The 21180-nt window shown below is 38.1% G+C and overlaps 1 protein-coding gene across 8 annotated transcripts in view; it reads right to left on the reverse strand.

Annotated features, from left to right (window-relative positions):
* LOC118825735 (collagen alpha-1(XXV) chain) overlaps positions 1-21180 on the reverse strand; it is a 223450-nt gene that overhangs the window by 81304 nt on the left and 120966 nt on the right. For all 8 annotated transcript variants that reach the window (XM_036596532.1, XM_036596535.1, XM_036596529.1 and 5 more), the window contains exon 4: positions 20130-20137. In XM_036596532.1, the coding sequence (XP_036452425.1) occupies positions 20130-20137 (8 nt within the window). The remainder of the gene's footprint in view (positions 1-20129; positions 20138-21180) is intronic.

Raw genomic sequence — 21180 nt, forward strand, 5'->3', positions numbered from 1 at the left:
TATCATGAACGAATGAATTGCCCATGCTACGCAGTGCAGAATTATTCAGACTGAAGGAGGTCAGTACCAGGGGAGTGTAGGTTGACTCATTATAGAGGCTAACGTTTGACTTGTGGGTAAGAATGACCTCACATAACATTCTTTGTCATAGTGCAGATGCATCCTTATAATATTTTTTAAAAAATCATATATTATGATAGTATACATGCTTGCATCATTTTCTATACCTATTGCCTTTCCTTTGGAAATGAAAGAAAGTAAAAACCTCTGAGCTGTGTGGCTTCTCTGTGTTTGCCCTTTGCATCTTCAGTGTGAGCCTTATCAAAACCCTTTCACCCTGAGCCTGACATTTGATGGAGGAGTTCCAGTGAACAGCAGTCCTCCCCTGCGGAGCGTCAGTGAGGTGAGAAGATTAGACATGATCTTCACCTGCACTGTGTCAGGGTCAGTAGTGCAATTGGCTAAATGTGAATGATGAGTTTTCTTGTCCATGATAGGCATATCTGCTCATGAACATGACAGTGTCTGTTCAAGGCCTGGATACTACATAGAGACCAGTCTGTTATCTGAGTGTCATGTTGATGTGTTAAAAATGGTGCCAGTAACAGCTGCCTGTTCCATAGATATAATCTGAGATGAAAAAATAGCAATAATTTGTGATTCTCATCTAAATTTTAAACTCAGATTTTTTGTTTATGGTGACAGTAGTTGCATGTTATTTTTGAGAGACAACAGTGTTGAAGCTGTCATATCAGACAGAATAATAATGGAGGTTTGGTGTTGACATAAAGAGTCAATGGTAAAAAAGACGTTCGTTGATTAGTAAGGACACCGATCTCAAAATGAATGGATGGGTTTAAACAACGGCAAATATTTCCTTTCAAGGAATTTGTGGACACACAAATTTTGAATGTCATTCTTCCAGACCACCAGAAGGCTGTGCTATTTAGTTAAAGCAATTATAAGGTATTTTTCCATTATGAAATATTTTATGAAAAATGTTTTATTCAATTTTCATTGAGCTATTGTTAAAAGCTATTTTGTTTAAAAACTGCATTCATTACAATTAGAGTAATCATATTTTTGAATCAAGCACACACATTATGTATAGCTCAGCCATTTAATATATACTGCGTGGCTCAGGACTGATTCACTTGAACGGAAAGATCTGAGCATTGCTGCTTTCTGCCGATTACTTGCATATGGCAACTAGGTACAACAATGCAATTCAAACAAAAGATAGTTTCGTGAAAACAAAGCATTCATGATCACATGCTTAGCTATTTCCTACAGAGATGATAGGAAAAAAATGCAAAACGCATTGGTCAACTTCTTAACTGGCTAGGTCCTCAGTGTCTAAGACAGAATTTTGCTAGGAACTTTTGGTGCGGGTCACTAGGAGTGATACAGTTTGCCGGATAAATGAGTCAAATTCCAGGCATATATTAGTGGTGCTAATGTTGCGCAGAACTAATGCTACGTTATCACAAAACATCATAAGCTAATCCAAACGTCCAAATATATTTGGCTTGGCATGGCATGGTTATGGCATGGCTGCTAACAGCATTTTATTTTCTCTGGTTTTATTATTGTCTACAGTTTCTCAGTTCTTCATTTTTGTCCTAAAAAACTGATTCCTCTTTTGACTTAAAGGTCCTGAAGGCAGTTTTAAACTGGAGGACTGAGGCTAAAACTGTGAACCTTAAAGCATGTATTAGTGTGTATGTCTGTGCTTTATCACAATGGATAATGAGCAAGTCTTTTTTGAGCATCAAATCAGTATAAACATGCACTGGCACTGATAAATGATCAAATAAAGGTTATGTAGACAACATCTGAGCACAGCATTTAACTGTTTGACAGAGGGAATCTGAGCTAACTTGACTTTTAATGGCCTGACCTAGTTGTTTTAAACACTTACAAACAATATAATTTCCTTCAGCATAGACTTACATTCCTGACAAAGTACCAACCACAGTTGTGGATTCTTTGGTGGTAAATGGCGCAGAGATTAGGATAAAATAAAGCTTTATTTCAGCTAAATGCCTTGGCCCACAGGCTGGCAGTGGACTAAGTTAAATAACTGAACTTGAAGAGTGTCAATGACTGATCTGCAGAGCGATGGCAATACTGTGTACACTTTAAGACATCTTCAGATTTCAGAGTCAGGTTTCAGACATTACAACGTATTTTCTCCATATGCAGAACAGCATTGGAACATGTAGCCACATGATTTTATTGACTTAAAATCTGACTTGGATTTTGCTTGAATATTTTTACCATACATTGTGTCCAGCAGGATTTTAATTTACCAAGTTTATACCAGTCAAATACCAGTACTGGCTAATGAAAATGGTACAACAAAAAGAAAACAGACATTTAAAAAAAAAACTCAAATATAAAGTAGTGGTCATAGTGGCTCATTAACAGGTCAAAAAGCCATGGCTTTAATACAAAAACTGGTCTGCTAAACTGGCTTGAGCTGACTGTACTTTTTAAAATACTAGACCAGCAAGAGCAGACAACTGCAGAAAGCAAAGGCATTGCAAGGCCTCAATGAAAGGCCCACAGAATCAGAGCCAAAACCACAGAAGACTGGGAAACACCGCCCCATAGCACATCTGATAAAGTAGGTACACTTAATATTAGTATAAACATGATAAATTATCACCCAAAATCTGCAGTTTGTTATGCACTTTGTTTGAGTATCTCACCTGATCCCCACAGACCAAGCTTTGGTGTACAGCATTATCAAAACTTTATTATGGCTTAGTCAGTTTGGCTTGGCTCAGAAATCGCTTCAGACAAACTATAAACCGGGAAAATCATAAAATCAACCTGACGTGAGGAATTTTCCTGCCCACAAAACCAATTTGGCTCAATCAGCTAGAAATGCATTCAAAACAGAGTGATGTTTTCTCTCCGACCAAAAACGGGGGGTCAATTTGACTCACTCAGCTTTTTCTCCCTTCATGTTCAAGTGAGCAAGTGAATATTTAATTCTTCTCTGGTGTATAAACCTTGAGCCTGCTATTATCGCTCAATTAAAAGGAAAAGATAGCATTGAATTCTCTGCTTTACTGACGGGTTCCTTTGTTTGCGTTCCAGATCTTTCAGAGAAAGGTCACAGTACAGTGGACTCATATTTCACCCCACTTTTCAGCAATCATTTTCACATAACGTGATGGATGTTAGTTTGACAGTTTGTATTCAGCACTGCAAGCGCAGGGTTGGAGTGCTTCCACCACTTTCACTATTGTTGACATGAGCGAAAGTGCTCTAGTGGGTTTGGCTTAGACTGTTGGGCAATAGTACAGCTTTACTGTATGGATTCCAAAATCATCTGTCGTTTGTGGAGGCACACTCAACCAGCAATAGGGGACCCACCCTTTGCCCATGAATTTTCTGTAAGAGACAGTTTTCCTCTATGCAAGGTGTTGAAACCAAGCTATCAAAAAGAGTTTAAACTGACAAGAGTACAAAAAATAGTGCCACTGAAAGGAGCAGTTAAGCCAGTGATTGCCACATGGAATCAATCATTGTCACTCAAAGCCATGAGACCTCATTTATAAAATAGTCATTGAGCACAGTCACTGCAAGCCTGTCTTTAGATGATGTTTGATAGCCTATTAGGAAAGACTGTAACTGATGGATGTTGAGAGCAGGCAACAGAAGGTGTGAGTTAATGACTGTGACAGACAACCTCATTCAGATATGATCATTTTAGAAACATATTCACATCTCAAGAATGCTGATATTCACCAAGCTATCGCTTTTCGATGGTCATATTTATTACTTGATCACATATTAAATCTTTTGAGAACATTTTGAGTTAAAGCTTTAAAAAGCCTTAAAAGTTTCCAAATCCATTGTAAAAAGGCAAGGGTATTTGCCATAAGTCGTTTGCAATAAGTACTTAACTGTACTTCACACTATCGTTTTACCAAATTAATTTGAACTGCCAGCTTATGAGTAAACACGTAGCCAGTAACAACTAACTAATATGTGCACAGTGACAAACACTAGATACTGTCAGTTGAAGTACTTAAGTGCTTTATCCTAACAATATGTTTATCATAATGATAACAAATTGAGGACAAAACAATAAATACACTGCCACGGGAGCAACTTGGAGTGTTTACATCCCATAACAAAAAACGAAACAGTAAATTGATCAGAACAATGTGTACAAATTAATATTTTTATATTTTTAAAACGAATAAAATGAATACCTACGGCCTTTGTTTATTATTTAAATATTCTTTTTTAAACAACAGTTCTAGCCAGCTGGAGCAGTAATCTAAATGTTTTGAAACCTGCTGAGTCTCACTGAACTGGAGCTATGGATGTTAGCTTCATGTTAAATTTAAAGCAGCATCATGTTTGGAGCTGAAAGTAAAACCATGGGTTATCTTGGCCAACAAAGTAACGTTAGCAATTAGCCCTTTCTGTTTGGGTAATGTTTTTCTTTTTGTGCTTTCAATGTCATTCCTCACTCAGACCTACTTAGGGGTAGGTATAATTATTTAGTAGCTAGTTAGCTCTATGTAAAACATGTTGGTATGGTTTGATACAGCTTCCACTTTGATTAACCAAGGTCTTAAAGATGGTTCTTCAGTAAAGACAATGGATCTATATAGAGCCATGAACACTCATTTGCATGCTTACACGGTTCTTGAGATTGATGGAGAATGTGTTGTATATGGTTCTATATAGCACCAAAAAGTCTACTGTTACAAATTTGACATCATAACAATAGCTGAAACCTCTGGTGCCCCTGAAGAACCTCCTTTTGAGACTGTAGCACATGAACCTAATTTTACTTATGTTATAATTAGCCTATGTTTGAACTTACATGTAGCTGGTACAACCAGCCCCTTGGAGTTCAGTGTCACTAGAAAGGTTTTCTACATGGTAAAAAAAAAGGTTCTATGAATGGTAACAATAAAGGATAAAGTATATAGATCGATGACTTTGAAAAGGTTTTTCAAAGAACCGTACACAACAGGTTCTCCAACATAAAGAATTGTTGAACCATGCAAAGAACCATTTAAGCATTCAAATTCTTTCCCATAAGAACCCCTTTTTTAGGGTTAATGTCTTAATATTGTATTTATAAAATAACTGCTGTAAAACGTTTTTTATGCTGTTTCAGAGCAATATTGAACATGAAAATGTCGCACACAAAACTGAATGTAACATTTTAAAAACTACTTTCCTTCTATTCACATGGAAAAAGTCAGTCACTTCACCACTGAATTACAGGGTATATGATCTTGCCATATATGCATTTGAGAGAGGGTGGAGTTGAAAATTGGGTTACAAGCTCCGTTTTAATATGACTGATGATTTTTGAGTTTGGGCATAGTTATTCATTTTTATGGGCATTTATTTGATGGTTCACTGTAACCAGTTATAGGCTGGCATTGTGAAACTTTCACACAACTTTAGCTTGAAACTTGCATGACACTGAATTTCACTTGAGTCACATAATACAAAGCCTTTTGCAACTCGCACTAAATGTGCATGAAACTCAAGCTAATGTTAACATGGCAGCTGTGGAATGGATGCTTGTGCCAGCATTTGTTTTGTTTTGTTAGCCTAAAGTATTATAATTTAAATGCTAAGTTATTACTTATAGGTCATTCTCCTTTCCTTACATAAAACTACAAATTTGCAATTTTAGGCTAAATAACATTACATAGAATATATACCTGGAACAATATGCTATTAAAAATATATACTAAAAGTACACTAGTGGAATAATCAAAATGTCTTGCATTTGACTTGAACTGATTCACATGTAGTACTGTGTAAAAGTCAAGAGGCCAACCTTCATCTATTTAATTTCCAGTCAAAACTGACATTAAATACCAATATACATATTTCTAAGAAGATTAGATATATGATAATCCACTTGCATATGGAAGAGGAAGATAAAAGGAATAAGTAAAAAAAAATAGAGTTCAAAAATGATACAACCATGTGAGACCTGGTAGAGCAATAAAACTGTCATCACCAGATAAACAGTACTTAAAGCTGTCTTCTTTGAGAGAAAATTAATCACCACTTATCAGATCTGAAAAAATCCACAGGTGTTTCTATCCATCCTTCCACTATGAGAAGACAACTCAACTCTGAGTCTGAAAGAATGTGTAGCTGTCAAGAATCCCTTACAAAGAAAAGGAAATATGCAAATCAACAAAAGCTGCTGGTGCTCACCAACTTCTGAGACTGAACTTTATAAGTGTGGAAAAATGTATTATGCAGATTTCTTTGGAAAAAATGAAAGCAAGTCTCCTGAAAAATCTGAAAAAAAACAGACATAATAAAGGCAGAGAGTGGACTCACTATGAGCTAAAAAACACCGATATTATATTTAGTTAAGGCTTATAGTTACAACTTAGTTGTTGCAGTAAAAAATGAATAATGGTCATTTTGTTGGGAAACGATATAAATGAAGGACGGTCTCTGACTTTTGCACATTTCATCAAGTAAAGTCAGCCTTAGAATGAATTCAAAGATTGATTTATCCTACATTTTATAAAGCAATGGGTTACAATCACCAATTTTGGTTTAAATTCTCCTTCTCTAAAAATGAAACCAAGTCATCAAAACCACATATTTGTCTCTTGTAAAGCCAAACAACTGTGACCGAGCCATTTAACAAAGACTGTAATAACTTATGAGTCAAGAGGCAGATAGATCATAACCAACAGCAAAACGTGAAGCATTTTGTGGGGTGGTTGGAAAGTCACCACAAAAATGAGCAGAGAAAAGCTACCGCAGAAGGAAAGGATCCTAAGGAGCCCAAACACAATGTGTGCCCCCTCCTGGCTTTACTGAACCTCTAAAGCCAAACTCCAAAGAAAACTAGTTGGACTGAGCAATGCATCTGGCATGCTTCATTAAAACCCCATACCTGCTTCAAAGAGAGGCCTATACGCAGACTGCACTAAACGGGGTGGTAGCTGGTCCCCACTTAGGTGAAAAAAGTAAATGTACAACTCTGGTTGCAAATCATAACTCAGGAGCCCCCAGTAAATCCAGGGTGGCAAGTGTTGTAAAACATGGCCATAAAAAGAGTAATTTCAGCTGCCCTCCACTTACTGAGGAGGTACAACTGAATGGCAGGCTGTTTGATAAAAATCGGCAGCTGCAAATGCTGCTATTGAACAGTTAAGCCGCCTGCCAAATTATGCTCTGTGTGTCATATTGTGGCTAGTGCAATTGAGCTCATCAAAATGGCATTGCGTGATTTAGTGACTTTATCAATTTGTTACCAATGAGAAAAGGCAGATTGCTCCAGGTCTCTGATATGTTCAGCTAGCTCTGTAGCTAACTTGCTAAAAAACTCACAAAACATTGTTTACTTGCACACAAAGCACTCGTTATCATATTGTCACTGTGTTAAAAATTTGTGGGGATTTTGACACAATTTTTCACCATAGTTTTACCACAATCCCTGTTTGATCACACCCATCACACAGTCCTACCAAGCTGAAAAGGTAAAGCCTGGCACTTGCTTCATCTGAGACACATGAAGCTCCATCACATCTTTTCAAAACCGCCACCAACACCACATCATTGGACAGCTCAACGCACTTTGAGGAGAATGCTAACTGCCAATTCTGTTGAATTAGCTAACAGATGCCTGCGTTGGCTTGCATCACACTGAGTGATGGAGGAAATGGAGAGCCATCCTTCCCATCCAGAGAGAGTGAGGCTCTCTTGGACTCCCGACCATGGATAACTGTGGCATCACTTGGAATCCAACTCGCAATCTAGTGATGATAGGGCCAATGCTTATACCTTTTAGGAGAAGGGAAAATGGTCCTTAACAATAACATTAATCTAACATAACTGTATGCAAATAATTTTGAACCATTTCTATTGGTCCATTCATTATGAACTATTCTCACAACGTAAAGGAAAGCTGGTGTTTTCCAATGATGGAAAAATAAAACAATAAGTTTTGATGTGACAGCAACGAGATGAATCTGCTATACTATGAGCAGATTCAGTGAGCCATGCACATAAGAAATCAATGTCGGCTTTGGGATGAACAGATAAACAAACCAATAGATCATGACAATATCAAGGGAGGAAGTGGCAGTAATTGTAAAGGCATTTCCTGAGGAGACTTTAAAGCATTAGCAGGAAAGTCCTCTAAAAGAACAGTAAACCACATGCAGGACCCCAAAACCTGGGAAGCAGAAGGGAGAGTTAAGGGGAGGGTAGTAGGATATTTCTGAATAAGGCCCCTTGAGTAGGGGCCCTTGGGGAATGTTTTTGAGTGGGAAATCTAATGGAGGTCGGGGATGTGAGTAATCAGAACAGGCGGGCAAGAACAGATGACCACAAGCGGTTGGTGCTCATCGGAGAAATCACAGTGTTGGAGGTTAGGCTGGGATAGGAAAAACCACACTGGAAAACTGACTTGGGAGAATGGCATCTGGTTCCCATATCCACATTGTATCACAATTAGTCCGGCACAAAATGGCTTTAAAGTCAAATGCATATGTGCATGTGTGTGCGTCCATTTATGGTAAAATGTAGTTTTAGCCCAAGGGGTCATGCTATAAAGAACTGTGGGAGATCAATGTGTTGCCAGGAGAGTTAATTAACAGGGTCACCTTTTAATTGCGGTAGTGTGGTCATGGAGGCCTGGCAGCACTAATGAAGCTGGGCACTCTCACACAGGTACAGCCACTGACTGAAGTGTGCCACTGCTCAGCATGGCTCCACACTTCCGCAGGTTTTACTGCGTCCCTCTGCTGCACTTTATTACCCCCCCCCAGTAACTCTGTGCATATATCTTCTGTCCCAGTCCAGGAGAAAAATCATTAATTCCCAGACTTTTTGTCATTCCTATAGTCACTGTAAACAGTAAAACAGACTCAGCAGTCTCAGCTTTCATGGCAGCTCAAATGAGAGAATATAATGGAAGAATATTATTATTCTGTAGTGATCTGAAAAACTTGCTGTGTCTATGTTTTTAAGAACTGCATCCTACTGTGAGCTCACTCATTCTTGCACTTGTAGATACACTCAGTATCCTAGAGAGAAGGCTGCAAAACAGTATTTTGCTAAGAGCTCTTGGGTGAACAAATCAGAATTCTGCCAAACAGACCACAGAGTTTAGACATTGCTAGCTCGAACTCATAAAGGCCTTTGTTTCACTTGAATATACAGTGACTAGCTGTTACACTGGCAAAATAATTTTAAGGCCTTCTTTAGGATGAGCTCTACTGAATATACTAAAACACTGGGACATGTGGTTACACCTATCCGTGCTCAGCAGCACAAGCCCACTGATTACTGACCCCTTTTTTCATTTTTATAACTTATTAGCTGAACTTTTTTTTCTGTATGAACATCACTGTGGTCTGTCTTCTACTGCTGTTAATTACCTGAAAGGTGCACTGTTCACTGAAACTCTGCTTTCACATCTAACCATCTTTGTTCTCAGGGTTTTACGCTGCTGTTAAAGCCTTAAACATTCATTCAAAAGTCAGAGCAGTTGGGAGTTTTTTTGAACTGTCATTCATCTACGTCATGCATCTTTAGGAACAGATGGCATAGGATCATTGGATCATAGGATCCAAATAAGGTCCGGATGGATGGGGTGGATGTTGTATACTGTACAACTGACGTTACAAAAGCATTCCTCTCCAAATTGCTTGCGTTTACATATTTCCACCAGAAAGTTCTCCAAATTCCCAAACTTAGTGCTGCCTTCACTCATCTTTTCATTTTAACCTAACACAAAGGATGTTAGTGCTCCATATATTTTGTTTAAGAGTGACATAGAAATATACACCTTACTGTGATTCATAACATTATATGCTAATTAAAAACTGGACTCTCAAACTCATATCCTAACCTTAACTATTATAAATGATCAGTTTGTAGCAACTCGTAATAAAGTTAAGAATGCTCTTCTCAATAAATGCTCTTGAGTACTGCTCTCTACCTATCTATCTAGGTTTATCAGGCATAATGAAAGCACTGGCATAATGAAAAGGATGGCTAAAATAAAAGCACTGGCTTTTTGCTTTCAAATTGCAAAGTCTCTGTCACTGAACAAACCTTACTTATTCCTGAGACCCCTCTGACTTGGTCTGAGAGGAGTTAGGACAAGGGCTATTTCCCAGTTCGTGAACCTTCAAAAAGAATTGCATAGACAAACTCACTGCGCTGACAGTCTTTGCTAAGTCACTCAGTCAAAGTCATTATGCAGAATGTTTCAATTTGAGGGTATTTACATCTATATTGGGTAAACAACAAAGGCATCGCAGACCTTTTGTACTACATCTAATGGACAGATTAGACAACCAATTACCTATAGCCCAGGGAAATGTGAAAAAGGAACTGATCAGTGTTCACTCAAAGCATCCTACTGCTTGAGATCTAAAGCACACCAACTCATCTGTGAAACATGGTGGCACAGGCAGGTTTGGCTGCTTGTGCAACTGACTCACTTGATTTCTTTGATGTAACTGCTCATGGCAGCAGGATGAATCCTGAATTGTACAAAAGCAGAATAACTGTTCACATCCAACCAAATGGCACAAAACTCTGTGGATGTTCACCTTGAAGCATGATAATACCAAAACATTTAGCTAAGCAATTCTGGAATTTTTCAGGTGGCAAAAAGTGGAAAGCCCTTGACCAGCGAAGTCAGTCATCCAACCTGAACCCAGATGAGCATGGATTTCACTTACTGAAGACAAAAGGCTAAAAGCAGCTGAAAAAGGCCACCTGATAAGAGCATCAACAAGGAAGATATACATCATCTTGATGTCTGTGGTTCACAGACCTAATGAACTCATTGACTGCAAAGGATATGCAACCGGTTCTTTTTTTTAAGATTGTTAATTTATTCAATTACTGTACTGTACTTATATTATTATCGTTACACTCGTCATGGCCTATATACAAAGCATAGAGAGGAACACAAAGTACATGTGCATGCTGTCACATGACTGAGTACAGAACAGTACTGCTAAGAATCATATACTCAGTTAACAGCTGACATCCGTTCTGCATTAATTAGTCTGCAGAGTGGAAGTACACCTAATGGAGGAACTGTTTTACTTGTTTAAAGCAAAGTGCTTTCAGCTTCAGCCATACATTCCTGGGATGGTAGTGCGTGTTCTCTTTGCATACCACCTCATGCATTCACAAAGAATCATTTGATCATTGCCTCCAAAAAATAGATACTTTTATCATAAACCAAACATGACATAATACACTAAAACATTGTGTCTTGTCTGTCATTTGGTTTTGGTGTTTTGCACTGCTGCAAACCCTGTAAAGCTGTACATAGGGCTATGCGATAAAACGATAACAATAAGTATCGTGATATAACTTTTCCTCGATAGAGCGATAAGACAGTTTCGATAAATGTTCGATATAATACACCATTCTCACACTTCCGAATTTTTCGACTTGATTAGAGAGAGAGGAGGCCACGAGTAAAAAAAGGGTCGCCAAATATACTTTAGCAACGTCTGAAATGCGGAGTTATACAGTCCCTGTTTGAGCGGAGCGACCGGCGATCTGTTCTCCTGTGACCGAGTGTGAGTGACGAGGTCAGTGGTGTAACTGTACTGTCCTACAGCGAACTCACCTCTTTCCGTGCATCCTAACAACTTCAACGGTGTTAAATCACGTCTACAGCGCCGTGTTACAGCGCCAAACCGTCATATTTTAGTATTAGTGCATTCTCGAGCAACAAAAGTGAAAGAAAGAAGTGGGTTCATGTTCGAAAGTAAACTGAGGAAGCTGCGAGGCATTGGAGAGCGGGAGAGCGCTATCTTTCCAGGCTAGCTGTTTTTAGCTGCTGGCTAACTTAAAGCAGTGCTCCGGCACAACACGGTGAATTGATGATACGGTAGATCAAACAAGACACAAAATCACCGCTTTCAGTTTAAACATACCTAAAAGGAGGACTCTGTGACTGGTGTGAGAGATTCACACTGCAGAAAATGCTTTTACACAGCGAACGTCAGATATACTGCGGTTCACCCCTTAAACTACTACGGTAGCATAGGGAAATCCAGTCGTCGCTAGCTGGTGTCTGAATACTGTGATCTGCTCTGACATGGATGTGGTAGGAGTGACAGCAGTGACCTACCGAACCGAGTTGACATCGTTGAGAAACTAAGGAGTTTAGCACTGTTGTTGGCCACTTGTTTAGCATTTGTAACGGGGTAGCCGAGCGCTCGTCACCAGACAGGTAAAATAATCTGTTTTCTTTCTTAAATCATGACTATTACAAAAATTGCAGCTGTGCTTTTCAAGCTGATAAAAACAGCTCAGAAACTTTCTCCCACTCTTCCATGACAGATTAGTGAAATGTTCCACTGTTTGGTGAGTGTTTGTCATGATCGGACCATAAGTGATAGTTTAAAACCACAATTAACCACCCAGAAGCAAAATCAGCCTTCAAACGTGAAAGAAATCATGATTTGACATTTATCGCGATATGTATCGATATCGAACGATATGAATTTTGTTTATCGTGATAACGTTTTTGGGCATATTGCCCAGCTCTAGCTGTACATGTTCATTCAAAAGTCAGAGAGATTGAGTCATAATTTTTCAAACTACGTCTACCTCATATGTCATTATGGATAGATGCCGTTATCTTAGTTTCAAAATAAGGGCTGGATAGACTGGATGCAGTGTGCAGCACAACTGAGGTTACAAAAGTGTCCCCCTGCCTATTGCTTGAAATTACACTTCCACCAAAGAGGTCTCCAAATTCCAAGTTTACAGAATGCTGCCTTTACTCGTTCATTTGAATTTAACGTGAGCAAAGTGTGTTACTGCTCCACATGTTGTGTTTCATACTAACAAGCATTATGCCTAAAGATGTACAATTTACTAATTATTAACTTTCTCTGCTGATCTAGAACTGTATTCCCAAACTCATATCCTGACCTTGATCTACTACAAGAGATCAACTCCTAGCAAATAAAAACATTAAGAATGGGCTTCTTAATAATCCATATCCTGCAAATGTGGTAAAGATGCCTTTGTTCTGAATACCACTTGCAGTTTTAAAAAAAAAAAAAAATTATTCAGTTCTATGAAAATACAGATCTACCCAAAACTTACAGTAATGCCTTCCACGATCTCTATCAGCATTTAATAAAAATCCCTACGGCTAACCCAATATTACCTTTAAATTTGCTAACAGCGTAGAAAATGTCATATATGATATTTTAGTGATTTCAGTCTCACAGTGGTGTTATTGTTAAAACCTTCTGTTTCTACAGTACAGTTATACAATATACTGCTCTCCTCTGGTTTCATCAGACCAATAGACCTTGCTCAATAAACCAGATCTGAACCTATGTGGCTTGGTTCTTGGTTAGTTTCTGCTTTTGAAGTGCCTGTCAACATTCCTGAAAGTGGGTCTATACCTTTTTGTGCAGTATGAATATTCTAGCAGGCTCCAGACTCCCCAAAAGTCCCCTGTGTTGTCCTGATTCGGGCAGGACTGAGCTAATCTCTTATTGATGAGCTTGGTCAAATGGGATGGGGACAGATGTCATTCTGTCACTTCCACTCTTTTTCACGTTGGGCTTTGTTCATTTAGGTCTCTAGTATTTGCCACAAGGTCCCAGAATTCCACTTAGTAAAAAAAAACAAAAAAAACAAAAACGCATTTGCCTCTGCTGGTCTCTCACTGATCGGTAATCAGGGGTGGAAAATATGAAATTGTGCTTCATTACTATACTATTATTTTAATGAATAAGGACTTTACCTGAGTATTACTTAACACTTGTGCTTTCGCTCAATTACATTTTGAAGAAAAAAAAACTACTATATTTTCTACTGCCTACATTTTCATTTAGACCTTCAAGTTACAAAGTAAATCTCCTGGATTAACTCTCACCAATGTAAAGTATCCATAATTTAACTTAAGTATAGTTTCTCTGTACTTTTTCCACACTTAGTATTAGCGTTTAGTTTAGTCTTAATAATTAAAAAGTAATAATGTTTAGCTGCTTGCTTACATGTTAGTAGACATAGTCTTTCTGTCAGACAGTTCTTCTTTTTGTGCTGTATTAGAAGGCCTGTATTATAGAAAACTAGATTTTTCTCACTTTCTTCAAATAAAAGAGTTTGATGTAGCATGTAAACATTGCTAAAGTTTCAAAACATATTGTTCATGCCCTAGCCTGTACAGTCCACATATGAATTAACTTTCTGTGGTGTCACAAAAAACAACACATTTACAAATACCCACACAATTTAGCCTACAGCATTTCAGCCCCACCCATTCATGCTAAAGTTATAAGTGTTTCAGCCTAGAATGATTTTTGAATTAGGCACAAAACAGGGCAGCCAATCATAACAAAGCTGATTTACATATATCCATCTTAAAGGCACAGTAACACAAACAGCCAGTTTAATTCTAAGGGACAAAGAAAGGTTGCAAAATGGTCATGTAAAAATGAATTATGATTATTGGGACATAAATGCACATGCATGTGATAAGTGGATCTTAGAGGAAAGGCAAATGTATAGCCTTAGGCAAACTTTACTTCTACCAATCTCACCAAATCAAACCATTAAACTTAACTTGCAATCTGTCACAATCAACTAATTAAGGTGACTTTTCATCTAAATACTGTCTTCCTGGGCTGTCACTTCTGATTATATTAGTAAATGTGCAAACTACCGATTATTTTGACAATCAATTGAGTAATCAGATGTTTAAAAAAGGCAGAACAATTAAAATGCAGTTAACCAAACAATAACAAACTATGCCTAGCTTTTCAAAATACTGCAAAATACTTTTCTGGGAAAAGAGGAACACAAATGTGTTTTATATATATATAAACATAAGTGTTTTTGAAATATGCACTGCTATCATCCAAATTGACATTTAATTATTGGCTGTTCATTTAGAATTTATACAATAATCAGTAATTTATCAAATTATTTTTCAGCATTTTAAAACCAATTCACCAAATTACAATATAATGTACAACAAACAGTAAGTATTGCAATGTAATCCATATTTATAACTGCATTCTAGCACAAACTTTGTTACATTCACAGCATTGTCTTTTACAAGAAGTGTAGTTTCATATGGTAATTTAAATTAAATTCTAAGAAGAAAAAAAAACAGGTTCAAGATCATTTCAAAAGGGCAACCTTACAGGCGCAACCTCCCTGTCATTTCTGCTAGCACACTGTCTCCTGGCTTGTCAAGTTGCCATGCTAATTAGTGTCAGGTTAGTGTTAGGAGTTGCCTAAATCTCAAGCTCCTCTGAGCAGAGGAAAGGTGTGGAGCTGATCAAAGTCCAACTGGAGGATGTTTTATTAACAGGTGTGCTGCATTATGGATGAGGCTGAGGGCTGGACTCCTGGATGTCACCAATGTTTTTCTAATCCCAGGCAAGCTTACTGCATAATTCATTTGCCGTGACACACCGTTCCTTCAAATAAGCTTGGAAAAACATTGGAAAAATGCAATGCGCTGCATTTCCTTTACAGAAGATACAGATAAAGGAATATTTAGTATTTGTGTAGACACAAACTGGCTAAGGGGAACTAAGAGTCTGGAAAGAAATAGTTTGTGTATCGTTACTGTCATATCAAAACTTTTTTTTTTTCTAGATGCCATTTGAAAATGCCAGCTGCCCTACACATTCTGTGAACATTTCATGATGAATGGAACAATAGAAATTGCACAAAATCTGAAGTCGTGCATCAGTGTCTTTCCATTGTAAAGAACAGATTGTCTCAATGAGTAAATGAATGCTGTTTTTTTCCAATATCCCTGCTATTGCTTCCTGTGGTAAACAATAACATTCCAAACCTGATGTGTTTTGTTTTATGTACGCTTTCCCGAATGTCACTGGATCCTCTGGATTATGTGGTTGTTTAGTTAACCCCTTAAATGGCCCAAAGTTTTGTTACAAACTTATATAACCTCTACCACTTTGCACTGAAGTGCCTGTAGTTACTGAATTGTAAGCCTTAGTCTGTTATATGCCTGTGATTTTAAGGGGTTAAACTTCAACTATTATGTTCTTGTATTTAAATTATATATTACATCAGCTTTTCGAACTGTAGTGCTGCCAAAGGAACTTAACTAGCACATGTTGACAAAGTTCTCACTGGAATTCTGTGGGGTATTTTGTTGAGGTAGCCAGTCTAATGATGTGAATTCAGTGCACAGCTGTGTTAGCTTGCATGCAGAGATATTCATATATCGGTTCTTTAATGACTTCATAATTGAGAAGATCCAGCAACATCTGGAGGAACAATGTACGTACAGCAAAATTCATTGGCTTTGGAGCACTTTGTTTACCACAGGACACAACAGCAGCGATTTTAAACAATACCGTTCCTTTCACAGAGAAAACCAGTTTAGGCCCAGAGAACCTAAATGGAGCGTGATGTCAACTACAAAATGACAACACGACTTCAGAGATCTGTTAATTGGAATATAATCTTGCTACATTAACATAGAAATGTTTTGCCTGTCTTCTAACATTAGCGATACAATGATACATGGCATCCAATGCACTCGGATCAAAAAAGTCTTCAAAGTTCAAATGCTCTGTACAGAGCATGTAAACCTATAAATTATTTAGCATTTTACAAGTTATGAGCTTGTGAAGCTAATTCCTCAGTGTTCTGCATTCTGAATGAATGCGTTTGGTGGAGTAGCCAAACTAAAAGGGAGGAGTGTCTGGGCTGAGATTCTCGCCTCACTAAGCTTTGCAGGCCTTGTGGTGTGCATACCACACTATGGTAGAATCTGTGCCATTTCAGAGACTCAAAGTGACAGACCATGAGACAATATGCTAAATGGAAATTACAGTCTGTTTAAGGACTAGTATAAAATGTTGCTAATTGAAGTAGTCACACACACAGTGCTAGCATGAACTAATGGACCTAACAGGGTGTATTACTAGTCTATAAGTAAGGCATTAAACTGTCAGTCTTTGTAGCATAGTTTCTTGTTCAGCATGTATGCATACACTTTACTGCCATAGAGATTTTCAGGTTGTTTTTCTCCATTATATATTTCTTCTTTTTATTTTTAGGTTTTTGTTTGTTTAAGTAACTAATCTGAGATTGACTGCTTTAACTTGCATACATATTTTTTCTTATTTGTTTGCTTACTTTAACTACCACCTACCCTAGAACCCAAAGCTTATCTTGTATATCTCTTTACGCTATTGTAAACATAACTCATTGCATTGGTGCATCGTTCTGTGCTGATAATTGTAGAATGTCATTCACTTGTTTCACTGACTGCGTCACACAGTGGTTGGCAAATACTTCTGTTGCACGGACCCATTAATCTCTTTAAATAATTCAACCTCATTAAAGCAAATTAAGGCAAATCTTTTCTTTCCTTTCCTATTTTTTTAGTCAGTGGTCTAACTGCTGACTGCTTTTCCAATCTCTTTCAGAGGCTGTTCAGAGGATTGTCATTCTCAGGATTCCTAAATAATAGGCTGTCATTACTTAAATGACAATCTCTGCAAAACATTAGCTGGAGGAGTGAAATGGAACAAAAATAGAGACAAAGAATTGCTTTTCCACTTCTGTGCATTTCTTTTTTTAATACTGCCTGTTGAAAGAGAGCATTTTCAAATGATCTGTGAATGGACAAAGCCCATTGAAAACCACATACATCCCTACTGTTCATCAGTACAGTGTAGATAATAATCACATGTAACTTAAATTCACAAGAACAAATTACTTCATTTTCCAGAACATCTAACAAGCAGGAGATATTCTTCCCATGAATGATGATTATAAATGAGAAATGCAACACTTCATCACTTTACTGGCAGAAAGATTGTAAGGGGCCTGAAAATGATTCTGTGGTGCCTCATATAAAGCACATATACTCTTAAAAATAAAGGTTCTAAAAGGCTTCCTTAGAGCGATGCCACAGAAGAACCGCTTTTAGTTTCCTAAAATTGAAAACTGAACCTTCCAATGGATGATTCTTTAAAGAACCAGTTTTGTAAATGACATGTGCGAGTGTAAAGAACATTTTTAAAATATGAAGAACCTCCACATAATGTAAAAGTTCTATGCCAAGAAAAGGCTTTTCCTAGAACCATACGTCCAGCCTAAGAGCCATTTAAGAACCTACATTTTTATTTTATTATATTTTTTGTTTTTTTTTATTTTTACCCAATTTTCTCCCCAACTTAGTCGTCTCCAATTCCGCCCGCTAGTTAGGACTCCCCCAATCACACGATACTATCAATGTTAGGAGGGTGAAGGCTAACACAGGCTTCCTCCGAGACCTGTGAAGCGCCACCGCATCTTTTCGAGCTGCCGCTCACGCAACGTAATTGGACAGCTGAACGCGCTCGGAGGAAAGCGCCAACCACCAGATCTGTTATGTCAGCTAACAGACACCTGCGCTGACTAGCATCGCGTTGAGTGATGGGGGGAGAAGGGGGGGCCATCCTACCCACCCAGAGAGAGCGAGGCCAATTGTGCTCTCTTGGACTCCCAGCTACGGATGGCTGTAGCATCACCAGGGATCGAACTCGCGATCTCCTGATGATAGGGCCAACGCTTAGACGGTTGTGCCACACGGGAGCCAGAACCTACATTTTTAAGATCGTAACTGCACCCATACTTCAGTTCCTCATGACCTACATATTCCTCATAACTTATGTTACTATTAGTTGCTACTATGTTACTACTAGTTACTATTTGATTGATAAATCTTTAGATTACTAACCAAATAATAAACCTGCAGTTTAAAGGGTTGATAACAGTTTATTAACACTGTCAAACCAAGCATCTCGCTGGCAATCCAGTCTAAGAATATGATAAAGGCCTCTTTGACATTAGTGAAGGCTCCTTTGCTGTAATGTTTTCTATCTGTGTATAAAAGATGTATAAGGTTGCCTTTATTGTTGGATGCATGTTTTTTTTTTTTTGGAGGGGTGAGCATGTGACATATTCCTCTTCATTTGTTGTTCAAAAAGTTGTGACACAAACAAAATAAAAGTCTGAATTTTCAGCTTTGTTTGATCACTTTCTTTACATATCAAATAAATGCAAATACTGCTGAAACATTACTGGAGATTACATAGCAGAAATAGTTATGTTTTTGCCTTCACCTTAAAGGGTTAATGAATTGGTCACCTTTCTCCTACTCTTACAGAAAGTCTTTACTTTCTTTTTTTAGTGATGTCTTAAACTCCTGTATTAGAGCTGGTTGATGCAATGCACTTAGTAGGGTGATTGATGGCTGAAAACGTCTGGAATACCACTAGAAAGCCACCTTCACCACCTGGTTTCACTTAACCTCCAACTCAAAGGTTATGGCTGGTGTCTGTAAATGCAGAACGAATTAGCTTACCATTCTTTTTTACAGTTCTGCGGACATGCACTATTATACCCACTCGATCGCACACCAACTCTATAAATTACTTTGGCCGAACTCATGTGGCCTGCTTTGACCCGGGTAATGCGCCACCGCCTTCCCGACTTGTCAGAGCCCCTAATGGTTAAATATGGGTTTGTCTTCGTTAGCTTGGTTGCCAGACGTTTTCCATCTGTGTGAGGTAAAGGGCTCCTGTGATCACTCGGCACTTAATGAAGTGAGACTCTCTTTTTTTTAGTGGAGGAACTGGCAACCTCTCAGAGTTTGGTAAACTTTGGTGTAGGAAACCAGGACATTTTTAGATGAAAACACAGTTCTACCATTAAAGAACAGTATGGATAAAAATATTGTTTTAATTATACAGTCAGATTACACTGGTATCTTACAGGTTCTTTTATGGTAACCCAATAAGCCTTGCCATTAGGTTGGATTTATCAGATCTGTCATTGGACCTGTGTATAAAAAGCTAAGCCTACTGTATATAGTGGAGACTGAAAAATGAGTTCCTCTGACAATATCATTAGTACGCTAGACTTACTGGAACTTTCAAATAAAAACACACAGAAGAATGGATTTAAAAATGAACTTAAATCATGATTCTTCCTCTTTTCAAAAAGCAAAGTGTTGTTCCTGCCAGGAACAGCTCATGCATACCACATTTGTGGTTTTACCTGTAACAATGTACAGTCATGCAAACCATTCAGCTTGTTGCCATGGTACTTACAGGGGGTCCTGGGGAGAAAAACAGAAAAAGAGAGGGAAAAAGACAGTCATAATCTGGGCAAATGTGTTTCAGATGAGAGATCAGTTACTCATTTATGAGATACTAGACACCCAGCAGCTTTCACATGATGACCCCTAATAATGTTTCAACTTCAGACAGGTCTAAAATAACCATTTCAGTGATGTAGAGTATACTCCTGGGGGGAAAAAAGACAGACAAAATATCTGCACTTCCGGCTACTCGTATTTCAATGGCACAGCTAAACCCGTGTCTCATTTCCGCACACATGCAGAATAGTGCCTTTTATTTATACTCATGGCATTTAAGGCTGGCATCTTGCAAATTCCTGGATCTCGTTTCCAAAATGTTGGCCAACAATGACAGGGTGGGCCATCGCATGCCTTTACGGAGTAATATTGCATTACACAGGAGCCGTGGGCTTGTCACTAATCCCCCTCCCCTTCTCCCTGCTAAGTTTTTGTGAGGTGGTAGCCATGCCCTTCACCCAATTACCCCATTGCTCAAGTCCATGAAGCACAACTATAGGGATTTTTATCAAAGAGCCTCACAAGTCATTTTGATTCTTTGGATCCTATTAGGAAACCACAGCTGCTAAACCAAAAGGGGAAGGCAGGGACTTTTTCTTTTTTTTTACAAGTCGCAGTTTTCTTTTCTTTTTTTCCTCAAAGCTTTCTCGTATTGAAGGTGAAGTGCAAATCACTCCTGCAGCTGCTCTGTCCAAACCTCTGCAACTGTACTTTTGGTTTGTAATGTACAGCTATTAATTTACCAACCAAATTAGATCACATGTAATTACTGTTTTATGCTTTTCATCCAAAATAGGAAGCAGACCAGACAGGAGAACTTTTTTTGCATCCCTCTTTCAGGTATATAAAAATACTGTAAGAACTCTTCAGGTTGGAGTATCAAGAAGTTGACAATTGTGCTCAATGAGGCTTCAACTAAGTCGGTTAGTCATCAGTGATGAGGATTATGGAAAAGGCCAATGTGGTATTTACTCTGTAATATTAGGCAGATTGCAGTACACTGC

Source organism: Colossoma macropomum, unplaced genomic scaffold (assembly GCF_904425465.1).
Source record: "Colossoma macropomum unplaced genomic scaffold, Colossoma_macropomum, whole genome shotgun sequence".
Classification (NCBI taxonomy): domain Eukaryota; kingdom Metazoa; phylum Chordata; class Actinopteri; order Characiformes; family Serrasalmidae; genus Colossoma; species Colossoma macropomum.